A 24,931-nucleotide genomic window follows, 5' to 3' on the forward strand; every position below is an offset into this window, starting at 1 on the left:
TACTACAGCCTGCAAATGTCAGGTGCTCTTGGATCCAAATACATAATGCAATAATCTAGCTGTAAATCTCCTTAGCTGCTTTGTTCTGGGACGGTGAGATGAATGTGTCAGTCAGTGAGATTGCATTTAAAAGCCTAAAGCTCTCCCGCTCTGTACGGTATTATTTTCGGATCAGTCGTAAGTCATGTTGGATATGTCGCGGAAAAGCCAAGGATACCCGACTGGAGGAAGGATGAGGTGTTTATCTGAGTCCCTATAAACCGACTAAACCGGCCAGGTTCAGGGTAAACTCGGCAGGTTAAAGGTCGGCGTGTTCACAGCTCGACTGTTCTAGTGTGAGACAGACAGTGGTAATGTCCAAGCACACTTTGGTCTGTCTGAACCGCCGCATCACTGCGCGACTGGAGTAAAGTATCAGTCTCGTTTGGACTCCCTCACCTCCCCCTGTAAGCCAAAAGTGTGTAACATTTTAACCCGTTGACTGATCGATGACGTGCCAAACGTTCAGGATGCGCAATGTGAGCGAAAAGCACCAGTCGAGTAAACGCTGACCCCTAGTGCAGCGAAAGCGAGCTGCAACGACGGCCAGGTCGTGCCGTCATCTCCGTGCGACGAAAATAGGTGAAAGGAGTTCATGCGTGCGTGTTTACCAGCAAGTGAGGTCGGAAGGTAAACCCGAGGGGGAAAAGCTTAGAAAATGAACCTCAGCAGAATAACTGTTTGGTCAAGGGCCGCAACGCTCGGGAAAGGCGTGCGTCTTGCTGCGGGGGTGAGACGCACGGGCGAGGAGGAGCTAGCAACCCACCTTCAGCCACGTCGCTTGATCGTGTCGAGTGCGAGGAGTCTGGCGTACGCGAAGGATCTTTTCTTGGGGAAGCTGAACAAGGTAAACGCACGCACACACGCGCGCGGAGTTCCAGGCGAATCCCCCACGGCGCGTGCTGTCCCGACGCCGCTGTCACGCAGGGTTTCACGAGGACGGTCCTTTTGGGGCGCTGAGAAGTAGCAGTCTCTTATTGGGTTGGTTTAAAATGTGCACTTATCTTTGCACAGAATGAGGTCTTTCCCTACCCGGAGATTAGTCATGAGGAATTGGAAGAGATCAATCAATTCGTCCCGCCAGTCGAGAAGTTTTTCAGGGAAGACGGTGAGTGCCGAGAACAGGGGGCAGACCCTGTCCTGGCCCGGCTCATGAGTGTCACTTAGCCAGCCTGCCCTAACAGTCACTGACGTTCTTGTTTGTGGTGTGTGCAAAGAAGCAAAGCCACGCTTGTGATGCTGACCTGTCTCTCTTAAGTTAATTCGAAGAAGATTGACGAAGAGGCCGTGATCCCCCAGGCGACGCTGACTGGGCTGAAGGCCCTGGGTCTGTTCGGCATCCAGGTGCCCGAGGAGTACGGTGAGGCCCCGCACGCCGTCGTCTTCCGCACGAGTCGTGGAAAAGGGGAGTGTTTCTGAGCTTCGCCGCCCGTAGGGAGATGCTGGGAGATTGGAAGTCGTGTCTGAAGTTGTCCTCCTTTCCCCAGGGGGCCTTGGCCTCTCAAACACGATGTATGCCAGATTAGGAGAGATCCTGTCCCTCGATGCAGCTATCGCTGTCACGCTGTCAGCACATCAGGCCATTGGGTTGAAGGTAAGCATGGCTTCTTCCCGTCTTCTCTTGGTGGTGAGTCAGGGTGACTGTACTTGTAGTGCATGCATGACCCACGTATGACAAGCAATAAGTCTTCAATAGTATACGGCATGTCCAGTCACCTTGTCCGGCTACCGGCTGCTACCAGCTGCTACCAGAAGAATTTAGTGACCTGGCTGACGGGCAACCTACGTAGTCTTTCTCATCAAATCTCCTAAGGAATAATTACCAGGCACTTGCAGTATAATTACCAAGTCAGGAAGCACTATAAATAACCCCGTGAGCCATACTGTGTCTAAAAGCACGGTGTTGTTACCTTAGGGTATCCTGATGGCTGGGACGGAGCAGCAGAAAGCGAAGTACCTCCCCCGCTTGGCTTCGGGAGAGCACATGGCGGCCTTCTGTCTGACGGAACCCGGGAGGTGCGCACCATTCTCCCGCTGCCACCCTCCGCGCTGTTTGAGCCGTAACAACACGCCACGTGTCATTGTCCGTTGCTTTGTGTTGTAGCGGAAGTGATGCAGCGTCGATCCAGACCCGAGCGACACTCACAGAGGACGGGAAGCACTTCGTACTCAACGGCTCGAAGGTGGGCGGTGCAGCCGATCGGCTAATCGGCCTTGAGGTTTACTAAGGGGGAGTTGGTCGTCGTCTGTGCAGAGATGGTTGGTCGGTTGACTGGTCAAAGATTAGACTGTAAATGTAAGTTGTAAATGGTCCGTTTTGACGCACGGTTCTCTCTTCCTGTTTCTAAGATCTGGATCTCCAACGGCGGCTGGGCAGACATCATGACCGTGTTTGCCCGGACGGAGGTGCTGGACGCGGACGGGCAAAAGAAAGATAAGATCACAGCATTCATCGTGGAGAGGGCATTCGGGGGGGTGAGCAGCGGCAAGCCAGAGGACAAGCTGGGAATCCGGGGCTCCAACAGTGAGCTCACACACACACACGCACACCCTACCCGGGATCACCGCCTTTCATACGGGTGCATTTTTTCGGTTTACAATCACAGAGAGTGGACCATGTTTTGGCATGTGCTGTTTATCAGCAACCCATCACTCTGTTCATCATTGATCAGATTCTGATCAGTCTCGTCATTGATAAGATCACTGTGGGCTGGCAAACGGTGACTCAGCAGATGCCAAACACAGCTAGAGGTTGGCTGAAGGACAGCGAGTGGTCTGTGGACTCTGACTGTACAGCTACAAGATGTTTCTGCTCGAGTAGCTCACAGGAACATAAAGTGGTTCGTGAGTGTATACTCAAGGAATTCGGCATGTACTGAAGACAATATACTGATTGTCAATAAACTCTCAAGATTGTTTAGAATTTGATTGTACGAGACTGTCAGTGCTGGTGTAGTCCTTATATTCGTGATATGAGCTGTGGGTAGGGAGTCGGATCATTGATTTGTTTCTGGGTTTTATTTTAGCGTGCGAGGTGACGTTTGAAGACACGAAGGTCCCAGTCGAGAACGTGATTGGTGAGGTTGGCGGAGGGTTCAAGGTAACTGTTACACTCCATACATCTTAATGGGCCCTTCACAGCTGTTAAAGCGAACCGCGCGCCACTGTGTTCAGCAGAGCTCATCTTTTCTGCTTTTTTCGTGTGTGTGTATTGTGTGTCTCCAGATTGCCATGAACATCCTGAACAGTGGGAGGTTCAGCATGGGCAGTGCTTGTGCAGGCATGATCAAAAAGTTGATCGGTATGAACGTGTACATAAACAAACGTATACGCTCCAACTGTGGCGTTTTAAAAAATTTCACCGGTGTCGCACTTCCCTGCAGAGATGGCGGCGGAGTATGCCGGCACCAGGAAACAGTTCAACAAGAAGCTCACAGAGTTCGGAATGGTTCAGGTTCGCATTTAGTTATTAACACTGAAGCTTAAAGGTCGGGGGAATGGCGGTTAATGCTAAACTTCCCATGTTGTTGCTGACGTCCAGGAGAAGTTTGCCATCATGGCCCAGAATGCCTTTGTGATGGAGAGCATGGCATACCTGACGGCTGGGATGATGGACCGGCCCGGACTTCCCGACTGCTCAGTGGAGGCGGCTATGGTGAAGGTGACAGTTCCTTAGCAACTTTCAGCAATGTGTGAACATGGGCGGGGCTCAGCTGGGTGGGCGGTGCTGTGCGTTCAACCTGCTGTCTTCAGCAGCATTGGCTGCTGACCTGCAGTAACGGAGCCCTAGAAAGCAGGTGAGATTATGTGATGCTCAGGTGTTTTTGTGCAGGTGTTCAGCTCGGAGGGGGCCTGGGTGTGTGTGAGCGAGGCACTGCAGGTTCTGGGTGGTGTGGGATACACCAAGAACTACCCCTTCGAGCGCTTCCTCAGGGACTGTCGCATCCTGCAGATTTTTGAGGTGATGTTGGACATCCCTAAACGATGACTTGCTTGTTTTAGTAAACCTGTGTATTTCAGGCATATATGGACATTACAGTTTATAAAGCATGTATATGGACATTATAGTTTATAAAACATGTATATGGACATTATAAAGCATGTATATGGACATTATAGTTTATAAAGCATGTATATGGACATTATAAAGCATGTATATGGACATTATAAAGCATGTATATGGACATTATAGTTTATAAAGCATTTGTCTTTAATCACTTTATGCAGTTTATCTGAATGACTTATTTAGCAGTTTAAAACAGTTTAGGCTTTAACATCTGCAAAAGTAATAACTGCTTTCTATTAAAAAGACATTTTCTACACATCGACCACTAGAGGGCGGGATTGTTACCGAGCTTTTGATAGAGCATGACGACGTACTGCACTCTACTTTACTTTTTCCATATGATGGGTCTTTTTTCTGCTTTTAGGGCACCAATGAGATCTTGAGGATGTACATAGCGCTCACAGGAATGCAGTACGCTGGCAAAATACTCACAGGAAAAATAAAGTACGTGTGACCTGTAAATGTGCATTTATACATGTGTGTGTATGCATAAATAAATGTAAGTATATGGCGTGTTTTCGCACCGAAAGAATGCGGGTGCCGTGAACTTGTGCGTGTGGCGCCCCCTGCAGGGAGATGAAAAGAGGGAGCGTGGGTGTGGTACTTGAGATGCTAGGGAAGAAAGTGCACGGCTCTCTGAGGAGGAACCAAGACCTGGGCCTGACCGGCCAAGACGGCCTGGTGCACCCGAGTCTAACGGTACTCGCCCCCGCATCCACGAATCCCCATCTGTGTGCATGCAGTGTAATATGTGTAGGTGTGCATTTATACCGCACATTTGTGCTGCAGTCGTGTTGGATGGCTTTCCTCTGCAGTCCCTCGTACGTCATACAAACACAAGCGTTGCCGTAGGTCACGGACACTGTAAAAGACTCCACCAGACCTGAAGTGTGCGTTAATGTCGTAGCCACGTAACCAGTGTCCCCGTTACCCCTTTGCACGCAGTGTGTTTGTTACACCGCAGAGCAGTGGCTTGGTCTGCAGTGGGTGCCTCATTTTGGAGGGGGTTGCCTTTAAGTCTGGGAGGTCTAGTGATGGAGTCACTCCCGCAGATATAAGCAATGTCACTTGGGTAACTGATGATGTCATCATGTCCTCCACAGGAGAGTGCTAAGATGTTAGAGGAGAATGCGGTGCTCTTTGGTTCCACCGTGGAAAGCCTACTGTACAGATACGGAAAGGTACGTTCCCCGCGAAGGCTCCTGAAGTGTACGGCACGCACTCGTTTCCACAGACGTGACGGTTTTGAACCAGGCAGCTTTGTCTGTCTTTACTGGGCAATGCGTCCTCGGGCCTCATGGCCTTTCCTGGCAGCATGGGGTCTTAAGTCCATCACTTTGTCTGCACGTTTTTGAGAACACCTCGGGGGTCGTGGGGGGGGGGGGGGGGAGAGAAAGAGGTTTCTATTGGTTTAATGTCCCAGAGTGTGCTGCGCGTTTCCATGGCGAGGTGCAGGATCATTAGAGTGGGCCTGGTGAGCACTGCCGGGACCTCCTGTCTGCTCCCTTCTTTCCTGTAGCGCTGAGGTAATGTACGACCTCATGTGGGAGGCAGCTGTCCTGATCTCGCGTGCTCTCGCGCGCTCTCTCGCTCTCTGTCTGTCTCTCTCGCTCGTAGAAACTGATTAACAGCCATACTATTGTAATGAGAGCTGGAGCTGTAGATAGACTTCGGTTTTCCGAGTGCTGTTTCCCTGTCTCGCTTAACCACGTTTCATCTTCCTTTTTATGCAAGGGAAACCTTTCAATTAGAACGGGTCTGTTGTGCTCCAACACACATCTGCGCTCTGTATGGAAAACAGCGAGATCAGAGGCGCAGAGACATGCAACCTTTACATCTGACTCTGACCTGCTTAATTTGAGATGGATGAAATGACAAACATTTGTTTTTTGAAGGCTGAATGAATGAATGAATTCCTGGTTAGCGAGACAAGTCTGTTCTTTTTTTTTTTTTTTTTTACAAGGCATGAAAACGCGCCTGCTTTTCATAACAGCCATGTGGTTATGCTAATGAGCTGTGTCCTCAACTTTTGCATGTTTCAGACCATCGTGGAGGAGCAGCTGGTGTTGAAGCGTGTGGCTGATACACTGATTAACATCTACGCCATGACGGCAGTCCTGTCCCGATCCAGCCGTTCCATCAGCATTGGCCTGCGCAATCATGACCACGAGGTCTCATCCTTTACCTCAGTATACCTCAACCAAACCTTACTCTGCTAGCTGTGTCCTCCACCTCAGTATACCTCATCCAAATGTTACCCTGCTAGCTGTGTCCTCTTCCTTTACAATACCTCATCCAAATGTTACCCTGCTAGCTGTGTCCTCTACCTCGGAATACCTCATCCAAATGTTACCCTGCTAGCTGTGTCCTCTTCCTTTACAATACCTCATCCAAATGTTACCCTGCTAGCTGTGTCCTCTACCTCAGAATACCTCATCCAAATGTTACCCTGCTAGCTGTGTCCTCTACCTCGGAATACCTCATCCAAATGTTACCCTGCTAGCTGTGTCCTCTTCTTTTACAATACCTCATCCAAATGTTGCCCTGCTAGCTGTGTCCTCTACCTCAGAATACCTCATCCAAATGTTAGCCTGCTAGCTGTGTCCTCTACCTCGGAATACCTCATCCAAATGTTACCCTGCTAGCTGTGTCCTCTTCCTTTACAATACCTCATCCAAATGTTACCCTGCTAGCTGTGTCCTCTTCCTTTACAATACCTCATCCAAATGTTGCCCTGCTAGCTGTGTCCTCTACCTCAGAATACCTCATCCAAATGTTAGCCTGCTAGCTGTGTCCTCTACCTCGGAATACCTCATCCAAATGTTACCCTGCGAGCTGTGTCCTCTTCCTTTACAATACCTCATCCAAATGTTACCCTGCTAGCTGTGTCCTCTACCTCAGAATACCTCATCCAAATGTTACCCTGCTAGCTGTGTCCTCTACCTCAGAATACCTCATCCAAATGTTACCCTGCTAGCTGTGTCCTCTACCTCGGAATACCTCATCCAAATGTTACCCTGCTAGCTGTGTCCTCTACCTCGGAATACCTCATCCAAATGTTACCCTGCTAGCTGTGTCCTCTACCTCAGAATACCTCATCCAAATGTTACCCTGCTAGCTGTGTCCTCTACCTCAGTATACCTCATCCAAATGTTGCCCTGCTAGCTGTGTCCTCTACCTCAGTATACCTCATCCAAATGTTACCCTGCTAGCTGTGTCCTCTACCTCAGTGTACATCAACCAAACGTTACCCTCCCATCTCACACAATAAGTTTTACTTCACAATATCTCAAGTAAGCTTCCTCTTGCTAACTCAGGCAGTAAATTTGAACCTGCAATATCACATATACCTGAACCTGCTTTTCAAACGGCACTCTCTTAAAAAAAAACCTGTTTTACTGGGGTCATAAGGTTATTAGAGGTCATGAGCTTATTAATGGTAGAGGCAGAACCAAGACCTCTTAGCCTGACCTCAATCACAAGCTCCCTGTATTTAAAAATTGTCTTCCAGTGGAAACGCACAAAGCCGGTGTCTGTTGTGCAGATAGGTAGATTAATGAATGAATGAAGTTAAAATGGACTGGAAGATGAAAAAAACAAAGGAGGGGGAACAAGATGACCGTTCTTCTCAAAAAGGATAGTAAAGTCCCATCCGGTGTTGGCGGAGTCTCTGGAGACATGCCGAGCTTGGACGAGTATCACTTGTTCCAGGTTTTCCCGCTCAGAGAACAGGGATTTTAAAACAAACTCATACTTGCATTTATCTCTCTGTGGTTAATAGCCTTTTTAAAATTTGTGCAACACCTGAATTCTTCCTGTCTCTTTCATTGAGAAACATGTGACATCTTGAAAAGACGAATATGTATTCTGTGTTCTTTTTTTTTTTTTAAATACACATCTGCTGTACACTTCGGTCTGAATGGCCCTGATTACGCTGATCTTGTGTCTGCTGTAGGTGCTGCTCGCTAACAATTTCTGCAAGGAAGCGTACTTCAAAAATAACTACTGGCTGGTTCAGTTGCAGAAAGGTGAGTGCCACATGGACGGATCACCCCGAGAAACCTCAATCCTGTCGCAGGCATTTGCACGCTCCCCTCGCATTGTACTGATTATCCTCTACGGGACAGTTTTGGCTGCGTGGATCCCTCATGGTTGATTTGACTCAAGTGTGCTGATGACCTCCTGTCAGTTCTGCAGAACAGATTCTGTCAGTAACGTAACTTCTTCCATCCCAGGCTCCCCGGAGAACAATGACGCCAACATAAAGAAGATCGCTCAGGCAGTCCTGGAAAAGCGCGCGTACATCTGCTCACACCCCCTTGACAGAACGTACTAAGATGGCTCATGTATCGCCAACAGATGTGATGGTTTTCCTGCCTTCTGATTGGGTGTTCGCCTACACTCCTAGGCGCTTATTGGATGACGAGTTTGATTTGCATTAGCAGTGTTAGGAGGGATTGAGTTTACCACAGTAGACCTCACGGAGACTCATTCTCATTTCAGTTGTTGTTTAAATTGTTTGAAATATAATTTTTAAAAAAACAACTTAAAGTAACAAGTAAGTACCCCGGTTTTCTTTAAACTAGTTTATGATTTTTTTTTTAATACTCTGTTGTGGAGTGTTTTACTGTAGTAGTTATATTAATAATTAATAATATTTCACTTTTACAATGTTATAAACCGGTTGAATTTCCTTCAGTTTTATTTCCTGCTGTACCGCTGTAGCCGCTGTTGGTGAGCCGAGGTCGTCTGCGGAACGTGTGCGGTGGGTTCTCGGTGGTGCTTTGTCCTTTCTCTGACATGTCCCCTGCACTGGGTGTGAGACAGAGCAGTACATGTCTGAGGAGGTTTCTGGAAGATGTGCAGACGCTCCTGTCCGCACAGGAGAGGCAGTGCAGCTCGCCTGTGTTGAAAGTTTCCTAGTAACATCTGTGGAAAGCAGATGGGAATGCAACATTTTTATTTGCTTTCTTCTGGGCAACAGCGTGTGCTTTTGTTTTTTTTCCCTGAAATCCGAGCAGCTTCGAGTACACGCGATTTACACGCCGGTGTCTAAATCTGGAAGTCTTTTGTTGGCTCCTTTCCAAAGCTGCCCTGAAGCAGTGGTTGGGACTGAGTTTACCAGCTTTGTGCTGTGTGAGTGAAACGTGGGACTGTGGTTCCGGGCGGTGCCGGCTGATCTGGGCTCGTTCCCTCTCTCTGCCCTGGGGCACTGGAGTCGTTGCTCGGGACTAAAAACACACCGGGTGGTTTTTCGATGTTCTGTTCAATAAAACCTGTGCGATGGGACTAAAATAAAGCAACAGTTATATCGATAAAACTGAACTTTATGGCTTCGTTGTCACGATTTAATGCTTTTCATTGTCTTATCCATTTGACTTTATTTTATCTATTAAATCTTCTACAGTAGTAGAGCAGTAGTTAATTTATTATGTATTTACACCATTTGTACTTTTAACTAATTTGGTTAATAGTTATTTGTTTAATAATAGTCAACCTGTGATTTTTTTTGCAGAAAATGTGTGTGTGTGTGTGTGTAAAAGTGAAATGCATCGTTCTAGAACGCTTTACCTTTAACTCTTTCCACACTGTCTTCAGAGAGAGTTTCATGGGCTTGTCCTTCAGCAGGTCCTTTAGTTTATCCAGACCTGCTCTTCTCGTGTGGCACTTGAATTCAGGGATGCGGCTGCTACCCAGGCAGTTCTTATTAGGCAAGACCTTCCCCAGCCAGCTGGCGTACTGAGCACGCGCAGCCTGGAGCTGCTCCTGCCGCAAGGCCTCTCCTGAAGACACGGTGGGAAAAATCCGACCAGTCAGAGGTCTCCTCTGGGTGAGAATGACCGATTTAAAAGGGGAGGGTTCTACCTGCAAGGTGAACGGTGACGGGGGGCTCTGGGCTGAACGCAGGCGGGGGTTTGGCATAAAGCTCAAAGTCCTCATGCCGTTGGTTCCATGGCCATGTGGCCCTGTTCAGGGTGGGCCTTAGCGTGTTCCCATGGAGAACATTCTCTCTCCAGGGCTGCTTGTGGAGCACATGGAAAAAAAACAAAACAAACTACATTAAGTTACTATAAATATATTTGCAATTCATACAAGTTCAGTACTGCTGACAGAAATAGATAGTGAGAATACTGCACATTGTCCTCTGTTATGTATTCTCAAAGTCACATATTTGGGCGGTTGGCTTGTGCTCTTCTGGGACCAATAAATTACAGACCCCGAGTCTGATCTACAGTCAGCGCCCCGGAGAAGCTTGGTGGCCTGGTTAACCTTAACGGCTATCAATCAGTTGGCATTAGCCACGTCACATTACAGGAAACCAAATACCCACTTAAGAGCAGAGCCTCTTTAAAGAGGAGGGCCTGGTTGGAAAACGGCACTAAAACTTCTCGCGCAAGCTCTCAGGAATGCTGGTAAGGCCGATGCAGGTTTTCCTGTGGAACATGGCACGTGTGAAACGTGACCCTTGCGGGGGTCACAGTGGACATGCGAGCCTGTCCCTGCACCTTTCTGAGCTCCTCCGAACGAGCCTTGTCAGGCTGTTTGGGGTGTCTGTTGGACTCCATGCTGCTCTTGAAGCCCGGACAGACAAAGCCATCGTAGGTGCGCCAGGCGGCACGAGACCTGGACTCTGAGGCTTTCCGTTCTGCCTCCACATCCACCGGAGCCACCGTGAAGGAGTGGTAATGCTGGCTATGGGAGAACCTGCGAGCTGGCTCCTACAACAGATAAAAACATGTGAAATCAAGCATGCAATTCTACAACTTCTAGCAGAATCAAATATTGCAAGTAGAATATCCTTCCATCATTTGGTTTAGGACCAAAGTCTTCCCAAATGTCCAGTTTGGGATTTATCCATTTTAAATGAAAATGCAGTACGTTTTTCCAGAGATGGGTGAGGCATTCTGGTTTGTTCTGGTTTTCACAAGGCTCTGCCATGCTGACCTTTGCCATTTGCTCACGCAGGAGCTTCAGGGCCCTGGCGGTACAGTTCATGGTTTGAATGCTGTAGTTGTGGACAGGTCGACTACCAGCTGTTTCCACCACCATCACGTTTGGTTTAGGCCTCCTTAAAGCACTGCTTGCCTTTTGGACTTCCTCGACATTGACCTGAAACAGACAATCACATCCGAAGGTCCTGACTAGGCATTACCTCTGACCTGTCATCCGTCTACTTTTCCTAAATGATCATTCATACCCGAACAAAGTTTTTCGCGTAAAGACCTTGACTTGCTTCACGTCGTTTCCATGCCAAGTACTCTTCGTTGGAGTTGTCGAGTGGAGTGTGCGCCCTCCTCGGAGAAACGTGGCGACGCTCCTGCGTATCTGTGCTCTCTCCCATGAATCCCACCAGCCCTCCCCTAGGAACCAATCCAAACTCCTTATCCAAGCTTAGAACCATCATGGCTGATGGGAACAGATTGTTCTGCACAGCATCTTCAAGCTTCTTCGCCTGGCAGAGGTGGTTTATTCTGGACAGAGAGTTAAGTGCAACAGTGAACTCACCCTGGAGTGGTAAACAGCACTCCCATGTTGCAGATCAGCTGCCACTGGATGAGTTGTACTAACGGAATAAATTCTTAGTGTAATTGCTGCAAAACTTTTGCACAGATCTCTAAAGGTAGGATCCAACTAACAGTTTCTGTTGTCAGGTACTGCTACCATATGTATTGTTTATCCAGTAGAGTTTAATTAAGAATTTATTTAAGTCGTTTTAGGTTAAAAAAAAATAAAAACAGATAACCACACATTCAGAAGTAGAAATGCAGAGGTTTTAGTACTTTACTAAAGATCAGGACTGTCTGTGCCAGTACCGTAAAATGGCCTGAAGGCAGGCATAGGGCAAGGTGCCTCTGATGTACACCAGCGGTTCCTTCACGATCCTCGCCAGTGGCTGTTGGAGAAGAACTGGAGTCACCCCCACGTCCAGCGTGTCATAGAGCCTCTCTGAGAAGCCCAGGCCCGAGTTGTAAAGAACTGTGACCCGCTTTTCCACCTCCTCATTCAACCTGTAAAATACCACATTAGTCTGCAGACTCTTCAAAGGAGCAACTTGTCTTCAGACCAGAACTCCATGAGGACCGAGTAGCGTCATCTTACTTTATTGGTACCGTTTCCCAGAGATTCCTGACTGCTTGTTCTTTAAGTCCCTCCAGAACACAGAGGTGCAGAGACTGATCCACCACATGAAACCCTGTCAGAATGTTCAGGTTCTGGTTTGCTCTTTCTTTGGAGTTCATTCTGTGACCACACAGGACGCTCTGAGCTGCTGCCGAGTCCAGTCGGAAAGCCTCAGCATTGACTCGTAAAATCTCCAACCTCAGTTTTCTGAGGACAGGAACATTGTTGCGTCTGAAGACGTAAACGATGCGGCCAAAGGGACGTTGTCCTCCATGTCTGACAAGATCGGGGTCCAACGGTCGTGCTATCTCCACCTGCACTTTGAGCTTAGTGTTGGCATCTATATAATGCCCCATGGGCATAGAGTCGACCCAGCGTCTGGCCAGAGCAACTGCTGGTTCAGGTAACTTTGCTTCCCATTTATTCCCCTCGCCACCTAGCCATGACCCTGGGTGGGAACCTCTTACAGGTAAGATGAGATTCAAACACCTGTGCCCTCGGAGGAGATCAGAAAGATGCAGCTTGGCAATGCCATATGGTTCACGCAGTTTTTTGTTCTCTCTAAAGGCATTGTGGGTAGTGCGTTTGGTTGGGACAAGAACTGCTCTGGCTAGCTTCTCATCGTCGGGCTCCGTGCCGAAAACTGCTGGACTCGCGGGAGGTTTATCAGCTTTCCTGTCACGGTCATGAACTTCGATTTCTAGCACCGTACCTCCGAGCGTCTGGAGGAGTTCTCCGGCACTCAGCAGACCAGTGAAGATCACGTTCACATCTCTGAAGTAGACATTTGAACTGTGCTGCTGCCCTTTGGTCCTGTGTACGGGCATGCTGGGGAAACTGTACTGGCAGTACACAGGCAGACACTTTTGCTATAAACGCACAGAACAGAAACCATGTCAGTTTACGATTGTTCAGTCTGTTTATAATGCTTCTTGCTCTTGAATTACCATTACATTCTAAAACCTTAAACAGATGATGTTACTTTGAGTGTTACTTCAAAATGCCAAAAAAGACCTGCAGACGCACATGCTTGAAGTGAGTGGGTAGGAGAGCGTGATGTAGGCTACCTGGAGCACGTGGTAGGGGACGGGGGTGGATGGCAGAGAGCTGGCAGAGAGAACAGTAATGACCAGTGGGTTCAGCTCGGCCGAGAGCCCTTCAGACAGGAGCGGCTGGTCCAGGGAGACGCTGCACAGTCCGGCACTCACCCGTCCGGAGCACGTCACGAAGCACTCCGTAAGACAGGTATCTCCTGACGCACACGGATGGCGGTTCACCATTGAAGTCGGCCAGCGGGACGGATCAGATAAAGGAGAAATGAGGGAAGTTAGAATTGACACTGCTGGGAAGTCTGAGGAGTGATTTGGCTGTAAAGGTGGAGGGCCTGGAAGTATTAATGGTTCTCTCAGGTTTACGATGCTCTTGGTGGGAAAACCACCTTTGAGTCAGCTGAAACAAATCTCGTTTCTTTTTTTCTTTTTTTTCCTAGTACTGATGCCTTCAGGTGACTGGTTTAAATTAATTATAGTTGTACTTACCAAATTGCTTGTTTCAAATATTTCTTCATGTAAAATGTCTCTCTTCTGCCATGTTTACATTTTCAATATGCAGGTTAAATTGTAACCTTTTTTTTTTTTTTGATACATCTGAGAAACAAATTGTACATTGTCAAAATAATAACAGCATTGTGTAACAGCCGCCGCCCTCAGCCTCGTGCTGAAAGTAGTTTTGTGCGATCTGTCTGGCTCCCCTTCAGCATTGCTGAACAATTTCTCAAGCGAAGGCTTTCATCAGAGTCTCGTGCTGTGGCTCAGATCCGGACACATCAAAAGCCAAGGGAGCAGGCTTAGACCAGTGCCACTCGACAGCCAATTAGAAGCCTCTGAAACCCCGTCCCAGTGGGGCAGGCAGTCCCTCCCCCACCCAGGTCCACCCCTTCAGTGCACAAGAACAGCAGAAATGCACCAACCAACACCCCCCACCCCCCCACCCCCCACAAACACACACACCAGTGCACTCCCATCATGTTACATAAACATCCAACTCATTGACAGGAAACACATGGGTAAGCTGCACAGTGGAGGTGAATTTGGCTGATCTGTCTTCTCGCTGTTAAGGGTGGCTTTACGTGTAGAAAAGACAACAGCTAATGGACATATTATGTCAAGCTTTGGATTTATGTTTTCTGGAAGGACAGAGAATTTCAAGCATACACTGGGTCCACCAGCAAACCCTGTACATACACGCTCTTGGGCCAGACCGCAGCTGTACTGAGCGCGAGTACCTGCGAGAAGGTAGACGATATCGAGCTGCGCTGAGGCGACTCCATCCCTGTGCTTGTGTTCCATCTTTGCTGTGTTCTCCTGGGCTGATTTCTGAGCAGGCTTCTCTTCAGATGCCTTCAAGACCTGGTCTGTCCTACTCCTCACTAAATGAATGGGTGAAATTACACAAAGTTACGTAAGCTTTGAGCTTTGGACAAGAGCACTATTTCAAACTCTCCAGACAGTATGTAGAAGTATTTAAATAATCATGACCATAATAATGATGATTGACATTTAGCTTTAAGATGATTATAGAAAATAATAATTTCAATAATTATAGAAATAGATATGGCTCTCATGCATTGAATTTTTATATACAGTACCAGTCAAAAGTTTGAACACACCTGACTGAATGTATGTTTGTAATAGTAATAAAGTCATTAAATAAAGTCATGTTAATCTAAAGAATTATGCTCAAGTTTGTTTCTAAGACATATTATTTGGGAAAGGTGTTAGCCTGTATATGAATTCATTTTCAAAACACAAACACGGTTCTAGATGCACCCTCAGCAGTTTTCTTGTAGAACTTTGGTTCCTCACCCTACAAGTGCTCTGCACATGTGAGAAGGTCTTCAAGACCGATGGAAAAGCACCACAGGTGGCGCCTCATGAAACATGAGGGAATAGCAAGAGCGCAAAACTGTCATCAAAGTGCCGGATGACAATTTTGACAATTAGTATATATATATTTACTATATTTATTGAATCGATACATATACATGTGGCTGGGGTCTCCTGTAGCTCTTTAGTAGGTGTTTATCTGCTCGGTACGGGGCTAACTCTGAGACCGCCATATCCTTGCCTTGTTGCCTAACAGCTGCAAGATCAGTCTTCTTTACATCAGTCCTTCCAGGATTGTCCACGGCTCCATAATGGACATATCTGACAAACAGACAGCTGGGTTTTGGACTTTTGAAAGGATTTTTTTCCATTAACTGATCAAGCAAACTCCAATATTCCTGCTGTACAATGTTCAGTAAAAAAAAAAAAAACACATGAGATAATTGACCCAGTGTCCATGAGGAAGAACTTTCTAGAGAGTTCACCATCATCAGGCATAGGTGTTGTTCTATTCTTTCACCTGACACACCTGGGCCAGGTAAGCTCACATTATAAAATGTCTGTTACCTGGGTCAGGTAAGCTGGAAAAGAACAGAAATGTTCAGCGAGGTGAGGGGGGTCTAGTAGCAGGGGCCTGGGGTAGTGGTAGCTCAGTGCTTAAGGTTTGGATTGAAATCAGAAGGTTGCTGGTTGGCCCCTGAGCAAGGCCCTTAACCCTCAATTTCTTAAGTTGTACTCAGTCATAATTGCCATAAAGGCCATAAATGTAAACTGGGATCCTCCATGTTATGCTGTAATATTACTGGTTTCATGTGGTGCACACTGTTGATAAACAGGCTAGTGGAACTACAGGGGATTGGGTGAGTTTAAAGTCATCCGCTCCCCATAAGGAAGTGACCTGTTGAAACTTTGGCGGGAACGTTGCACGGCCTTCTGCGATGTTACTCCTCCAGGACTCTGCGCCACACACAAGGGGGCAGCTGCAATGGCTTCCGAGGTGAGCAGTTTGGGACAAAGAAAAATGGTCATCGGATGACAAAGGTTTAGGATTTGTTTTCCTTCACCATTTAACTACTATTGTAAACAAATAGTCAAAACACCTTTTTGTTCGACGTTCCCGTCTGTGCTGCAGTTGATCTGTAAAGAACTCTTGTTCTCCACTGGTGCGTTCTGTCTCTGTGACTTTGTGGCTCTGTTCCTTGGATTCTGCTTCTCAGCTCCTTCTCTGAGTTTACACACCAGGCTCTTAACGCCACCTGCAGAAACATGCGGTCAAACGTGATGCTGGCATCTGCCGAAGATACGTGAAATGAAATGGCCATAATGAAACTTGACCGTGAGTATTCAAGTGTCCAACTGAGCTCTTGGCGTCACCGTCTCATGGCGTGTCCTGTTTAAAGTTCCTGACCATTCTGCATTCACAGATGTGAGGAATAATTACAAGAAATGTCACGAAGTGCCATCACAAATGCCACACAACGCCCCCACCCACCCACCCACCCAGTAATTTAGCATGTGCTGTGACATACCATTAACAAGTTGTTTATTAACATTCGGATCTAACATTCATAGCACTTTCAGGAAATCCTGTTTAGAAAAAAAGGACAGGATATATAATCATTCTTGAAGGTCTTTTTCAACTGCGTGTTCATATATGGAGCTTCGATCAAACCTGCTTGATCTGGCTCCTCCGGGCTCTCTCCTGGGGGCGCCCTGAAGGCTTTGAGGCGGTCATATCTTGCTTTGGCCGACACTCTGTCCTTCAGGTCCCAAACCCTGAAGGTGATTTTGTGTGTGGGCATCTTAACAAGCAGCTGTCTGGTCACACTGAGTTTCACAGACTGAGACCAGGCCAGCCAAAGGTCATTCCCCTCTTGCCACGGTTTCAGTACCTACACACAGGAGTGGAGTCATTTTAGTTAAATATCCAAAGATGACTAACACCATATTTCACAAAAATGTGTTTAGTGTCAGACGTACTGCAGCAAAGCCTCAGCTATTATGCAATAAATAATCAAAGCAAATGCAAAGATTTTATTTCATACTGTGTGCAATTACACAATTAAAGTTTAAAAACTATGTAGGTAGGAATGACGTGTGTTCGTTGTGTTTCAAGAACATAAGACACCACCGAGGTCACTGTAGTGACCCAGAACTGAGAAGTAAGGTAGCTATTAACTGTTACACTAAACCTTGCTGGGTCAGCGACTTACACCTGTATAATTCATGTCTGCAGATGAGCTACGTGCATGCTACACTACCTTTGATTAAAATAACGTGCATAATGTTTGTTTATTCAGAACATGTAACGCTAATAATGACTGGTCTGGGGCCAGTTTCCCAAAGGCGAAATCTGATCTTTAGTGTTAAGATCGTCTTAACTGGTAGACAGAGTGGTCATGTGATGCTCAGGAAATCCAGGAAATCTGGTGCTATGATAGGCCCTGGTTAGCTAGTGCTTTCTCAAGGAGTTGCTGAACCAACGAATTTCTGTTCAGCTGTAATGAACTATTCATTAACAAAAAACGTAGTTTGATAGTAGTGCATGTTATAACAGAATGTATTTCATCGGGAATTTTTTTCCCCCCAGTAATGGTTGGAACAGCGCTGTTTTGCAGCCAGTAATATAGCGATTAAATCAGCATTTTGCATCCAAATGCACTTGCACAAAAGTCTTGTTTGCGTCACCCTAACATTTCACATGTTTTTCCATGTTTCGGAGTAGTACGGTGCAGTTGATTATTTATATATATATATATATATATATATATATATATATATATATATATATATATATATATATATACACACACACACACACACACACACACACACACACACACACACACACATATATATATATATATATATATATATATATATATATATATACACATCTCTATATATATATATATATATATATATATATACACATCTCTCTCTCGCTCTCTCTCTCTCTCTATATATATATATATATATGGCGATCGATGTGCTGTGTTTTTTTAAGCCTGTGTAGTAATGGGGAATGCTTAATTGGATAAAAATTGTTGCTGTAGATGGGGGGAAAGGGTGTTTAAAAGTGCACGTAAACCTCTTGAGTTTAAACTTGAGTTACAAGATCACTGAAAATCACCTTCGTCTCGTTCCCTGCGTAGACCTTCGCAGCCGAGCCAAACAGCACGAGGTCTACTCTGGTCGGCTCCTCGCCGTCAGGAAGGAGATTGTATTCAACATGGTAATATGCCTGCGGTTTGTGCGTCCCCCCTGCGCCACCGGACACCACCTTGTTGGGGGGTTTCTTCCCCGATTCTACAGTGGCAACCACACAGATCAAAAAAATTCCTTTAACTGCGATCGACGCAAATGCCGTCTGCAAGTAACACGCGGAGAGTGGGCGCCCGGTACCTGGAGGTATGGCCAGCGCTATGGTGACTGTGCAGGTCACCGTGTGACCGGAGTCACCGGGACACGGACGCACGGCTTCGCCGCCCAGCGGACGAGACTTGCTCGCTTCGGGGCTGTGCACAAGGTTTGCGTCGCCGTTCGTCCCGTCGTGTGCGGCGAGCCCCGTGTCAGACCCAGCACAAGACCTGCGTCTGGGGACGCACGCGTCGTTACTTGGCGCTTCCTCCGGTGGTGCATCGCAATCCGCGGGATCCATCTGGTTCCAAAAATGAGTTTTCCCCCTTTGATAGCGAGGTGTTCCAACATTAATATTCGAACTTAAATAATGTTAAGTAAATCATATACGAAGGAAAGGCAAGGCGGTACCGGTAATGGTTTACAGGTACAGTGTCACTACTTATAACAAAATAAAACAAAAATATTTACCTCAGGTGACCTGACGCGCTTTCAGTTTTCGCCTTTATAAAAGATGTGATTAATCTTAAATATTTATTTAGTCTGCTGCATTTAAAGAGCCATTCGAAGAATGCGATGCCAACCAACTCCAACCCTTTTGTAGTTTCGAGTGCTTTTCGTCGCCCTGACAACCAGACTAGTTTGTGCGCAGTCAACACAGAGTATTATATAGGCTTACAGTATAGGGTTATTGCATAGGGTTACAGTATAGGGTTGTTACATAAAGTTATTGTATAGGGTTATTATATAGGGTTATTGCATAGGGTTACAGTATAGGGTTGTTACATAAAGTTATTGTATAGGGTTATTATATAGGGTTATTATATATGGGTATTGTATATAGTTATTATATAGGGTTACTATATACGGTTACTGTATAGGGTTATTATATATGGTTATTGTATAGGGTTATCCGTGCCAGTCTAGGAACTATAGTGTACTCAGAGGAAACAAGGTACACTCTAGCCTATCAGTGTTCAACTCAGTTAGCATTTAAACACCTGGAGTGTTTTTAATCCATGCCGTGGTATATAGTAATGAAGGACAACATCGTATTTTTATCATTTCACGTTTATGTGCATGGTTCACAAAAAAAAAATGCCAAATTGATTAGTTCACGTGAAATAGAGAACCTACGAGAACGCCAGTCTTAGATCAGCAAAGAATCGGGAGACCTGGTATGGTACCGAAACTATAGTAGTTCTAAACAAAGGTTTAACTGCTTTTTCAAAAGTTTTTTTCCCCCCTCAACAGTTTAGGTTTGGTGGGCTGTCCTCGTCGCGCAGCTACGCCCCCAATCCCAGTAGTTGGGTTAAACCTTACTACGAGTAGGGGACGGTCCGAGGTTCGGCTGACACGAGCTCAGCGCGCCGCTTACACCTCTGGTGCATGCGTTCATCGCGTTATTAATGCGTTATTAATGCGTTATTGAGTTAAGCCGCTATACATGGAGCTCTTATGAGGGCGCAAAGCATGGAAACATCCGAGGCGTGCGATCCCTACAGCCGACCAGCGCGCCGGACGCAGTGGATAGTGAGCACCCTGGCGTACCATTACGGGCTGGATCGCGGCGTCGAAAATGAAATCATCGTGCTTGCCACCGGGTTGGATCAGTACTTGCAGGAGATCTTTCACCACCTGGACTGCCAAGGGGAAGGCAGAATTCCCGCCGAGGATTTTATAATCCTCTGTGATATTCTGGGGCTGAGTAAAGAGTCTGAGGTGGAGGAGTGTGTGGGAATGCTGGACAGTATACCCAGCGAGCTCACCTTCAGGCAGTTCCACGCCAAACTTTGCGGATATTTCAGCACCAAAGCTGGGCGCCCTTACGAGAACGGCAGGCTGCTTGTCGGGAGAGACAGCGAGCACATCGAGACGCAGATCCGTCTCCGCAGCCCTCTGAGGCGGCGAGAGAAGCTGCTCACCTTGGCTGCCGGCAGGCGTATCCGCGGGTGCGCGCCCGCCGCGGATCGACTCGGCTCGGGGTGCAAGCAAGGCGCGTGCACCCGGGAGTGCTACGAGGAAATCGTCGCGCTGGAGGAGGCCGAGGACAGGATTGGCAAACTAGAGGAAGAAAACGCAAGTCTTAGAGAGCTCGTGGAAGATATGCGCGCTGCTCTTCAGAGTAGTGACGCTCGGTCTTTGGCCTTACAGGTAAATGCTCTCCTCCAAACGGTCTTTCATGCTCAAGGTGGTGTAAAAGTGATACCTAATCACGGTTTGCATTCAATCGTGCTTCGGTTTTGTGATGTTCTGCAGACATCATCCTTCGTTATTCGAGGTGGGTGATTCCACTGTTAGTGAGTAAGGATTTGTCTTGCTGACGGCTCCTGTGTGTGCTGTCCCAGGTTGGCCTGTGGAAGAGCCACTCCAAGCGCAGGCCAGACAGCGGCTGTTTCACCGCCCGTCACGCGCAAGCAGTGCAGAGGTCCGGCGCACCGGACGGCACAAGGAGCCTCCGGGGTCTCCTGCGGGAGCTGGAGCTCGCTCAGAACGCCCGTGCCGGACAGGTGGAGGCGGTCGTCCTCCTCAACCGCAAGCTGGAGCAGGAGCTGCACGCGTCGCGGGAGACGGTGCTCGTGCTGGAGGAGTGCAACAGGACCCTGAGGACAGAGCAGGTGGGGATGAGGAGAAAGGCGGAGGAGGCCAGGGAGGCGTTGCGCAGTGGCCTGGCTAAGGTGAAGGAGTTGGAGGCCAAAGCCAGACGTGTGCCTGCCCTGCAGAAACATCTGCAGCAGATAGAGATGGAGCTCCTGTACTACAGGTGAGGTGGCATCTCCGCGTAGCTTGCTCATGCTGGATACTGCTTAACCTTGCTTAGCCTTGTATATTTGAGCAGTGGTATCTCAGTGGTTAAGGTACTTAACTTGTAGTGAGAAGGTTGCTGGTTCATGCCCCACCACTGCCAAGTTACCTCTGTTGGGCTCCTGAGCAAGGCCCTTAACTCTCAGTTGCTCAAGTTTGGGTAAAAAGTGTCAACTAAATGTAAATTTCACTGTAGTGATGATATGTGTGTATTGCACTGCAGTTTACATTGCATGTTTCTGTGTATGTGGCAACATCTGGTGTGAGGAATCCTGTGTTCAGAGCTGATCAACCATAAAGTGCCCCTAAAGTGGTAATTGATTTAGGCTAAAGGGGTGTACCAAACATTTGGCTAAACATTGGCTTTGGAGCTGACCCAGTCTGACTGTAAGGAGTGCTATGATTCCAGTAGGGAATCGCTACTCTTCATCTGAAATAGCTCCCGTGGTATCCGCTGGCGCGGGCCCTGAACAAGTGCCGCAGCATACGTGCTTTTCCCGTTGCCTTCATGTGGTTCTCCGTCCAGCGCGCCGACCTTGTTTAGTTTGGGTTCGTTTAGCGAGGCGACGTGTGTGGCACGCCGGGGATGCCGCCCGGCTTCCCGAGGCTGGGCTGCTTCGTCTGGCCTCTGGGGTTTTACTCCTCGTCTGTCATTGAACCTCCTAAACACGCAGGCATTTCACAAACGTTTACAGGCTGCTAAGACTCATTCGGTATTTGCGACTCCGACTTTGGGGCTGCGTTCCCGGAAATGGAAGGTGAAGATAAAGCCATTTGTTTGGTCAGGAGTCTACTTTCAAAACAGGGTCTGCTAGAGTGAGAAATATCATGCTGAGAGGACATCACTGTCAGATATTGTCCTGTAAAGTAGCTCTGGCCATGCTCTGTTCCAATACATTGTCATTTTCCCCAGACAGGCTGAGAGATTTGTTTGGTGCGAATGACGCAGGTTTTGAAAGACCTCTCGGCTTCAGGCTTTATAGTGTTATGAAATCCGCCCATAAACCAATTTCTCCATAGATCCTCTTCCCAGGAAAGAAGAGCTCTTCTGTGAGTTGGAAAACTCTGGAAAAGTGCTTCGATGCCCAGCTTAAAGTGCCCTGATGGTTAAATGAATGAGAAAAATAAACCCTGAAAAAAAAGCTCTTCTGTGGAAAATTGGAAAGTAAAAGTTTGAATCAGTTCTAATTAATTCAAGTAGACAGAATAGCAGTCTTTAAACCGCATGCAGTTCCGACAGATGGATGGGTCTGTGAGTAGTGTCTTCTCTGTGACATTCCTCATAAAGATTCTCAATCGCATGAAGACCACAGCCTCACCAAGCTACATAAAGTCTCTCTGCCGTTGTGTGTGTGTGTGTGTGGGGGGGGGGTCAAGCTCCATTCATAGTCTTTAAGCCAAATAATTCATTCTGTGTCACAATGGGCCTGACATACTGGGAAAGAGGCTTCATTCACTTAGGGAAAGGCCTGACCTAAACACACTGAAAGTCGCCATCAATCTTCACGTGGCTTCCCAGTGATGTGTGCTCTTCTTAGATAATAGATGAACACTCCCTGCCCTGCCTAGCAACTCCAACCCCCCAAAGTTACGGTTTCTTCGGAATGGTGGACATTTTGTGGAGTTGCAGTGACATTGCTGTGGGTTGTGTTTTGTTTTGTTTTGGGGTTTTTTTGTTGTTTGCCCTTCATAGCGTTGCGTTGTTGCTTTTACGGCTCTACATTTGTGGCATGACTGGATTCGTACGCTTGTGTTCCCTGAACTTAGAATGGTTAAAATAATCACGAAGAAGAGTTCAGGATATAAATGTGGTTGTGGTTTTGGCGTGATAAGTATGTATTCCCTAAAGCCCAGCACATTAGCATGGCCAAGAATCGGACCCCAAAATTCCCTTAGCCCCTATGCTGCACCCTAAACAACAGCCAAGCAAGAAATGAGTCTCCAGAGAAACAGGAGAACTACGCAACATGTTCTAAAAGTAACAAGGCACCTTTTAAAAGGCTGTGTGCTTTACAGAGGAGGAACTCTGGAGTAGACAAGTGATTCACTCAAGTCAAATGAACAGAGCACGAACAAACAGCCTTCGTCTGTCTGCCATCTGAGAGCCGTCTGGGCCGGCAGTCGGATTTACCGCCCTGCACCAAGGTCGGTCGCTCTCGCTGTGATCTCACATTCTCCTCTTATTAAACCAGCGTTTCTTCCCAACCGGTTCTCCATGGTGCACCTATAATTTGTTGAAGATGAGCCAGCAGGACACGGCAAGACCCGTTTAAGAGCGGCTAGTTTGAGCTGATTTGAGTCAGTGCCTGTCATTTACCTCGTAGGGCAGGTGGAAGGAACACGCTTGCGATACCAAGGTTACGGGTTTGGTTCCCAGGGAGCATGCATACAGTCAACTACCAGGTGCTTAGAGTGTCATAAGGAGACAAGATGAAGCCGTCATCTCACTCCAGGGCTGGTGGATCAATCATTTCGTATTTATAAACAGCTTTGTGAAGTTTAACGAGCCGTGTTTCTGTGTAGTTGTGATGCTGGCATCTCCCTGAATCTCCTTAAAAAACTGTCATCCTATGTTTTGCATTTACTTGGCTGTGCTATGACCTTTCACATCAGCTTTTTTGGCTAGTACCGAGTGCTGGTCTCGGATCAGCTGCCCGGTCCGTATCCTCCCTGTGCAGCGCAATATTATAAGTACACACTTATTCCAGATCAGCACTCTGGCCGGACATGGGTGAGCAGGCACGGGCAACGCGGGGCAGTGCCATGTTCGAGCCGCTGTCATGCACCACGGGTCAACGAGTGACCCCTTCACCCACCCATCCTGTCTTCTCATCAGTCGCAGCGGGCAGAGCCGCTGAACTTTTCCCTCTAAATGCCCCGACATGTTGCTTTCCTGTCTGACATAAAAACAGATTTCTGTTCAGGTAATCACAGCAGTCCACTGAGTGCAGCTGCTGTCTGTGTAAATGAGACATTTCTCTGTAACTGAGGTTCAGATGTTCCTCCCCTTAAGGGGCATTTCTGCGGTGACAACACTGTTGAGAATCTTCTGAGAATATCATATACAGTCAGATTCAGCACAATTAAAGCCACTGGGTTGGATGTTTTTGGTGTTAGTCTCCTTTTTAGGCTTCATATATCTTATATTTTGTTTTATTCATGCAACTTTGTTGTTTGTTTATTTGATTCTTTTACTGCGGAGGCAGATATTTACTGTGTTTCCGCTCCACTGTATCCCCTGTGTCGCCTGACACCTTTAAAGACCGACAAGAAGCCGAACCCAAAACCGGACTGGACTTGAAATTCTGCCTAAGATCCACAGCAGTGCAGGCATGTGGGTTGGCGCCCTCCGCCCGAAGCCTGCCGGCGGTGACTGGGAGCAGGGGAGGGGAGGAGGGCGACCCCCGGGCCCGCGGACGAAATGCTGGGAATGGAACAAACCTGCTGACTTCATTTCCATGGAAAACAAGGGATCCGGCCATCTGCGTCTTAAAGGGCCGGAGGCGCCCTCGCGTCCCAGAAACGCGGGGGCGGCCAGACCTGCGGGGACGGCGGGGTCCGGAGGCTGGAGACACAAAGGGAGGGAGCGCACCATCTGGAGAAAGACGCAAAACAGTCAGCAGTTTGTTCACGAGCTCCGTCACTCCTCAGAGGA

General features: G+C 47.5%; 3 protein-coding genes across 6 annotated transcripts in view; 2 read left to right on the plus strand and 1 right to left on the minus strand.

Annotated features, from left to right (window-relative positions):
- On the plus strand, window positions 1-9,430 carry acad9 (acyl-CoA dehydrogenase family, member 9). 2 transcript variants are annotated; one of them, XM_027028947.3, is made up of 18 exons: window positions 1-886; window positions 1,054-1,147; window positions 1,298-1,399; window positions 1,527-1,633; window positions 1,955-2,055; window positions 2,144-2,222; window positions 2,389-2,563; window positions 3,066-3,139; window positions 3,265-3,340; window positions 3,423-3,493; window positions 3,581-3,700; window positions 3,872-4,000; window positions 4,470-4,549; window positions 4,678-4,804; window positions 5,209-5,286; window positions 6,148-6,276; window positions 8,061-8,133; window positions 8,341-9,430. In XM_027028947.3, the coding sequence occupies exons 1-18, from the start codon at window positions 698-700 to the stop codon at window positions 8,439-8,441; spliced, it is 1,905 nt and encodes a 634-aa protein (XP_026884748.1). In that variant the 5' UTR covers window positions 1-697; the 3' UTR covers window positions 8,442-9,430. The 2 variants fall into 2 exon arrangements, with proteins under 2 accessions (XP_026884748.1, XP_081561907.1); XM_081705781.1 differs by lacking the exon at window positions 5,209-5,286.
- On the minus strand, window positions 9,224-20,372 carry cfap92 (cilia and flagella associated protein 92 (putative)). Of its 3 annotated transcripts, none has more exons than XM_081705779.1 (17): window positions 20,241-20,372; window positions 18,517-18,797; window positions 18,245-18,420; window positions 16,784-17,003; window positions 16,212-16,367; window positions 16,010-16,100; window positions 15,353-15,432; window positions 14,511-14,654; window positions 13,294-13,478; window positions 12,206-13,095; window positions 11,920-12,114; window positions 11,304-11,577; window positions 11,051-11,215; window positions 10,612-10,824; window positions 9,971-10,124; window positions 9,677-9,888; window positions 9,224-9,394 (listed from the first exon to the last, which is right to left on the minus strand). In XM_081705779.1, the coding sequence occupies exons 2-17, from the start codon at window positions 18,770-18,772 to the stop codon at window positions 9,224-9,226; spliced, it is 3,582 nt and encodes a 1,193-aa protein (XP_081561905.1). In that variant the 5' UTR covers window positions 18,773-18,797; window positions 20,241-20,372. The 3 variants fall into 3 exon arrangements, with proteins under 3 accessions (XP_081561905.1, XP_081561906.1, XP_035376347.2); XM_081705780.1 differs by lacking the exon at window positions 20,241-20,372 and adding an exon at window positions 18,943-19,103; XM_035520454.2 differs by lacking the exons at window positions 15,353-15,432; window positions 16,010-16,100; window positions 20,241-20,372 and adding an exon at window positions 18,943-19,086.
- The window catches only part of efcc1 (EF-hand and coiled-coil domain containing 1), a 15,086-nt gene continuing 9,389 nt past the window's right edge, over window positions 19,235-24,931 (plus strand). The window contains exons 1-2 of the mRNA XM_035520333.2: window positions 19,235-20,625; window positions 20,820-21,235. Coding sequence (XP_035376226.1) covers window positions 19,930-20,625; window positions 20,820-21,235 — 1,112 coding nt within the window. The 5' untranslated portion in view covers window positions 19,235-19,929. The remainder of the gene's footprint in view (window positions 20,626-20,819; window positions 21,236-24,931) is intronic.

Source organism: Electrophorus electricus, chromosome 22 (assembly GCF_041902795.1).
Source record: "Electrophorus electricus isolate QZ-2024a chromosome 22, ASM4190279v1, whole genome shotgun sequence".
Classification (NCBI taxonomy): domain Eukaryota; kingdom Metazoa; phylum Chordata; class Actinopteri; order Gymnotiformes; family Gymnotidae; genus Electrophorus; species Electrophorus electricus.